Source organism: Rhincodon typus, unplaced genomic scaffold, assembly GCF_021869965.1.
Source record: "Rhincodon typus isolate 14 unplaced genomic scaffold, sRhiTyp1.1 hic_rhity00001590, whole genome shotgun sequence".
NCBI lineage: Eukaryota > Metazoa > Chordata > Chondrichthyes > Orectolobiformes > Rhincodontidae > Rhincodon > Rhincodon typus.
Genome location: NW_025967228.1, coordinates 7,986 through 14,997, shown reverse-complemented (window position 1 = coordinate 14,997; position 7,012 = coordinate 7,986). Strand labels below are relative to the sequence as shown.

At 41.1% G+C, this 7,012-nt stretch overlaps 1 protein-coding gene across 1 annotated transcript; it reads left to right on the top strand.

Annotated features, from left to right (window-relative positions):
• Window positions 1-307: 307 nt before the first annotated feature.
• LOC109911643 (methyl-CpG-binding domain protein 2-like) lies at window positions 308-6,715 on the top strand (the record flags this gene model as incomplete). Its single annotated transcript, XM_048592635.1, has 3 exons — window positions 308-398; window positions 5,671-5,848; window positions 6,583-6,715. Coding segments are annotated over 3 exons (402 nt in total), but the record flags the coding sequence as incomplete, so codon positions are not given.
• Window positions 6,716-7,012: the final 297 nt, after the last annotated feature.

Sequence of the window (7,012 nt, the reverse complement as noted above, 5' to 3'; positions counted from 1 at the left end):
ACCCTGAGAAATTAATTATGACCAGTTAATTCTGTTTCTTTTTAAAATTGACAGGGAATTATGTGATGATTTAAGGTGTGAAGGTACATTTGAGATCTGTTAAGAAGGGATCAAGCTGGTTCAGTTCAATTACAATTTTGTTCCTATTTACAACACTATTTCTTTCAAAATATTTGCATCTACTTAATTGATATAGTTCCCCCTCCTCACCCCCACTGTTTTTTCCTTTGCCCCTTGTCACACTGGTAGAGGAAGACTAAGCTCTGTTTATTTTTTAAAATTTTAATTGCGCGTTTTTTTAAAACAGCTGTTTTGGGAGAAACGACTGCAGGGTTTGAGTGCCTGTGACATAGCCGAGCAAATCATTAAATCAATGGAACTTCCCAAAGGATTGCAAGGTATGTTTTGTTGATAATGTGGTAATCAAATAAGTAAACCAATGCATATTGCTTTTCATGGATACTTTCAGATCATAGGATAACACTTTTTTTAAAATGGATTTTTACAGCCTTTACAATCTCTTGGCTGCTGGCTGCAATACATTCCCAGTTGTGTCTTTTGCAGATTTGGTTTTAAACCTGTAAAATGGCAACATGCCTGCAAATGTCTATTAAACGTGATTTTAGGCATCAATAAGTTGAGTTCTTTTAAATTCTAAACAAACTTGACAGGGAATTCTTCTTGGGCACTGGATTTATAAAATTGCACTGTGGTGGAAACTATTTTCTGCTTAGTTGGCAGTAAATTGTTTTACTTGTTCTATATCTTCAAAAGTAGTTAATCTGAGTATATATTTTTATAGGTACAGACAACCTGGGCAAGGTAGTGGCAATTATAGGCAGAAAACATCATAGTAAATCTGATCCCCTGTTCAAGGGTTAGAAATTGCTGATGGGAGTAGTTTATAGATCCCCTGACAATGGCATAACACTGAACAGAACATTAAGCAAGAAATAATTGGAGTTTACAACAAATGTGTTATATATCAAATAACAATGTAATAGCTGTGGAAGAACTTTAATCTTCATAGAGGGTGGACCAATCAATGGTCAAGGTTGGTCCGATGAGTTTGTAGATATTTTCTTGACAATTTTCTGGAATAATTCATTGTGGAACCAACTAGAGATAAGCATTCTGCAATGAAGCAGGATTAATCAATTATTTGACAAAAGTGATCACAATACGGTTGAATTCTCTATTAGGTTTGTACTCTAATCCCAAACAAGAGTTAAAAACTTAAAACCAAATACTTAGGCTAAGATTAGTAGTTAGTTTAAATGGTATGGCAGTGAGTAAGCCTTGAGATTCATTGTTCAACATAAAATAGATTCCACTGAAAAACTAAAACTTAACAAGAGAGATCCATTCGTGACTTACTAAAAAAGTTGAGGGTAGTTTTGGATTAAAAGAAGAGGTTTCTAATGTGATAAGGAATTGCCATAACCTGAAAATTGTCATTTTAGAAACCAGCGAAAGGCTGCCAAAAAGTTTATAAACAGGGAAGAAATAGACTGAACGGAAACTATTTAGGAAAATGAAATCCGATTATAGAAAGCTTTTATGAACATATACAAAGGAGAGTAGCTAAACATTTATTCCTTAAAAGCAGAAATAGGAGATATCCTGATAGGTAATTAGAAAATGGAAGAAACATTGAATAGCTATTTTGTGTATGTTTTCCAAGTAGAAGATGCAAATTACATCCAAAGAGGCTGACAAGTATGTGTAACCTAAGGTATTAGAAGATGTATTAGAGAAACACAAAAGACCAAATCTCTCATCTCCATGAACCTAGGTTTCTAAATGAGGTACTGTATGTGCTATGTGATTTTCTAAAATGGTCTCAGAAATTTGTAAGATAGCAAATATAACGCCGCTATTCGAGAAAGGAAGGAAGGGGAAAATGGGATGGCAGTCCAGTTAACTTACATCATTGAAAAAATGTGAAATTTATTGGGGAAGTATTAACAATGTGCTTAGAAAAGCACATTATGATCAGACAAAGGGGTTTTACAAATTAATTCGACATTTTTGTGGGCGTCACTAGTAGGGTATATAAAAGGGAGCCTGTAGATATAATATGCTTGAGACTAGGTATTTGATTAGTTGCTACCCAAAATTTAAATACCCAAGACAAGGCCTCATGATATTGGGATAACTTACTGGCATGGGGAGGATTATTTGTTGGGGTCAGGACAAAATCGGGTTTGAATTATTGTTGTCACATATACTGAGATACAGTGAAAAGTGTTCTTTTGTATGCTATACTGGCATATTGTACCATACAAAGAGCATCAGGGTAGCAGAACAGAGTGCAGAATGCAGTGTTATAGCCCCAGAGAGAGAGTTAACATTTGAGAGGTCAATTCAAAAGTCTGAAGAGTGGGGAAGAAACTATTCTTGAATCTGTTCATCTGTGTATTCAAACTGTTATACCTTCTGCCAATTGGGAAGCAAGGAAGGGGGACAACTGAAGTATTTTCCTGTTGGCAGTCTATAACTAGTGGTGTGCCACATCAAACAGTACAGGAACCTCAGCTGTTTACAATGGGCTCAAATCCTACCTGTTCTAGAGGTGTATAATAACATCTCTTAACAGGTTGATCAGGAAAATATGTAGATGGAGAAATGGAGGGATCTTGTGATGCAATGGTAGTGTCCCTACCTCTGGGCCAGGTTTCAAGTGTCACCTTCCTCCTGATGTGTCACTACATGTCTGAAGTGGTTGATTAAAAGCATCTAGGTGGGAGTGTAAACTGTAAAATGTACACACAGGTATTGATATCTTAAATGAGCAGCAAAGTGGCAGTATAGTTTAAGGAATTTAGTTCATTCAGCTCGATTAGCAAAAAATTAAAAAAAATTTTTTTAACACCATTTAGAAATCTTGATGGACTTGTGTGTACTCTTGGAACGCACGTAGAAATGTTAGCATGTGTATGCTCCAAACAGTTAAGGTGACACTACCTTATATTGGCCTTGTGGTGCAGGAGCTAGGTAGGGGCAGTTTTGGGGGAGCTGTCTGTGTGCTGGGAGTTAGGGTTGGGGGGAAGGCAAGTCTAAAACAGCGACACATCTCAGAGTAAGGTGACAGTCATTTGGGATCGTGATAAGAAATTTCTCTTGAAGTGTTGTGAATCTTTGCAATTGTTTATTCCAGCAAGTTGTGGATGCACAGATTTTTGACAAATGAAATAGAGGAATAGGAAGAATGGGTGGTATGAGGAATTGAGACTAAATATCAGCCATAATCTTATTGAATAATTTATTGGAATAGGATTGAGGGGCCATACAATATACTCCTGCTTCTGAGATAGTAGAACTGCCAATGCTGGAGAATCTGATATAACAAGGTGTAGAGCTGGATGAACACAGCAGGCCAAGCAGCATCAGAGGAGCAGGAAAGCTGACGTTTCGGGTCTATGGGTACCCGCATGGGCCCAAGCTATGCCTGCCTCTTTGTAGGATATGTGGAACAATCCCTCTTCCGAAGCTACACTGGCCTTATCCCCCACCCCTGCCTCCATTACATCGATGACTATATCAGCGCCGCCTCGTGCTCCCACGAGGAGCTCGAACAGTTCATCCACTTCACTAACACCTTCCACCCCAACCTTAAGTTCACCCGGACCATCTCCGATACCTCCCTCTCCTTCCTGGACCTCTCTGTTTCAATCTCTGGCAACCACCTGGAAACCGATATCCATTTCAAACCTAATGACTCCCACAGCTACCTAGAATACACCTCCTGTCACCCACCTTCCTGCAAAAATGCCATCCCCGATTCCCAATTCCTTCGCCTTCACTGCATCTGCTCCCGAGATGAGACATTCCACTCCCGGACATCCCGGATGTCCTCGCTTTTCAAGGACCACAGCTTCCCCTCCACAGTGGTCAAAAACGCCCTTGACCATGTCTCTCGCATTTCCCACAACTCATCCCTCACACCCCCTCCCCGCAATAACAACCAAAACAGAATCCCCCTTGTCCTCACGTACCATTCCACCAACCTCCGGATCCAACGCATCATCCTCTGGCACTTCCGCCATCTGCAATCTGACCCCACTACCAAAGACATTTTTCCCTCCCCACCCTTATCTACTTTCCAGAGGGACCACTCTCTCCATGACTCCCTTGTCCGCTCCACACTCCCCACCAGCCCCACCACCCCTGGCAGTTTTCCCTGCAACCGCAGGAAGTGTTATACCTGCCCCTACACCTACCCCCTCACCCCCATCCCAGGCCCCAAGAAGACCTTCCACATCAAACAGATGTTCATCTGCAAATGTGGTATACTGTATCTGCTGTTCCCGATGTGGCTTCCTCTACATCGGGGAAACCAAGCGGAGGCTTGGGGACCGCTTTGTGGAACACCTATGCTCGGTTCGCGACAAATGTCTGCACCTCCCAGTCGCGAACCATTTCAACTCCCCCTCCCACTCCTTGGACAACATGTCCATCCTGGGCCTCCTGCAGTTCCACAACGATGCCACCCTAAGGTTGCAGGAACAGCATCTCCTATTTTGCTTGGGAACCCTGCAGCCCAATGGTATCAATGTGGATTTCACAAGCTTCAAAATCTCCCCTCCTCCAACCGCATCCCAAAACCAGCCCAGCTCGTCCCCGCCTCCCTAACCTGTCCTTCCTCCCACCTATCCACTCCTCCCACCTCAACCCCCACACACATCTCCTACCTACCAGCCTCCTCCCGCCTCCTTGACCTGTCCGTCCTCCCTGGACTGCCCTATCCCCTCCCTAACTCCCCACCTACACTCACCTTTACTAGCTCCAACCCTGCCTCTTTGACCTGTCTGTTTCCTCTCCACCTATCTTCTCCTTTATCCATCTTCTACCGCCTCCCCCTCTCTCCCTATTTATTTCAGAATCCCCTTCCCCTCCCCCATGTCTGAAGAAGGGTCTAGGCCCGAAACGTTAGCTTTCCTGCTCCTCTGATGCTGCTTGGCCTGTGTGTTCATCCAGCTCTACACCACCTTGTTATATCAGATACTCCTGCTTCTGTTTTTTTTGTGCTTTTGCTGCCTTTCACAACATCAGCTTAAATGAGAACAGTCAGAGCATTATATGGTGTCCACTCAAGAAATTTTACAGTCACCCCTCTTGGCTCACATCCCTGTATCCCAACTAGTCCTCCAATAAACTGAACAACTGATTTAAGCACCCCATTTACTATTTTAAACATGTAAATACTGAGTGATCTCAACTGTCCAACCATGTCACGTGTCTAACATTGCATGAGCAGGGTAGCTAACAGAGATATCTGATTCCTGTGTACCAGTCAGCCAAATAATATTAAAAGCTAAAGTTGAATTATCATACAAAAGTCAAATAAATATTATGTTCTGCATAATAAATTAAAATATTTTCAGCCAGCCTTTCCCTGCAACAACACCTTCCCCCACACCGTCATCTCTTCCATTCTCTTCCTGCACGAGTGAAATAAATGTCAAATTTTTCAAGAGGAATAGCACAAAGCCATTCAACTGCATTATGGGAACCATCTTGCAGGAAAATTATGATGGTATTGGTGTTAAATATTAATGTGTGCATTAAAGAAAATTGACTGTCATAGCATCTAAGTTACTGGTAGGCAAGGGTGAGAAATTAATTTCCGTATTATAACAATAATATCTATCTTTTTTTTTAATCGAGGTATTGGTCCTGGTCATACAAATGAGGCGCTATTGTCAGCAATAGCAAGTGCTTTGCATACCAGTTCTGGACCCATTACAGGGCAAGTGTCTGCAGCTGTAGAAAAGAACCCAGCGGTTTGGCTTAACACTTACCAACCACTCTGCAGAGCGTTTGTTGTCACAGATAAGGATATCAGGTGAGAGAGTCAACACATCAGACTTCTTTTACAACAGCAAGAACATTTCATTTTCGACATGTCCCATTCAGTTTGACAATTTCATTAGGCAAGAGTAAAATTTAAGTTAATTCATGGAATGCTTAAATGTAGTGGGACACAAAGTTTCTATAACACTGACAAATATTTCAAACCATGTTTCTCCTTCACCTCCCTCCACTCTGAAATATCATTCAACAGGCATTTCATATATCTGGCTATTCTCACATATTAGCCTTCATATTGAGTATTGGTAGGTTGTTCAGTAGTGAAGGATATCATATCCAACTAATCATTTCTGTTCAGATTTTTGATTGTGATATAAGCAGTCAATTATACATTTAGTTATAGTTGCTGTTTCATATGAGTATGTGTTTTGAGTTTGATTTATTGTTACACGTGCCATGATACAGTAAAAAGTATTATTTTGCAAGCTAAACTGGCAGATCGTACCATACAAAGTGCATCAGGGTAACAGAATAGAGCGCAGAATACAGTGTTACAACCATGGAGAGAGTGCAGAGGGGGAGAGAGATAGATCAAAATTAACAGTTGAGAGGTCCATTCAAAAGTTTGATAACTGGGAAGAAGCTGTTCTTGAATCTGTTCATATGTGTATTCAAAATTTTATATCTTCTGCCTATTGGAAAAGGTTGGAAGAGAGCATAACCAGGGTGGGAGCAGTCTTTGATTATATTGACTCTTTTCCGGAGCAGCAGGAAGTATAAATGGAGTCGATGGATGAAGGCTGGTTTGTGTGATGGACTGGGCTATGTTCATGATTCTCTGTGGTTTTTTGCGGTCTTGGGAAGATCACTTGCAAGACCATGCTGTGATGCATCCAGATAGGATGCTTTCTATGGTGCATCTATAAAAATTGGTAAGAGTCCTTGTGGACATCCGAATTTCCTTAGCTTCCTGTGTTAGTAGAGGCATTGTTGTGCTTTCTTGACTATTAGTTGATGTGGATGGACCAGGACAGATTGGTGATTTAATGATTTGATTTTACTGTCATGTATGTTTTTCTTGAAAATACAGTAAAATACGGTGAAAAGCTTCCATCTTGCCATGATTCCGGTGCCATGTTGATCATCACTCCCAGGAACGTGACACTTTCAACCAACTCCACCTCAGCATCATTGATTA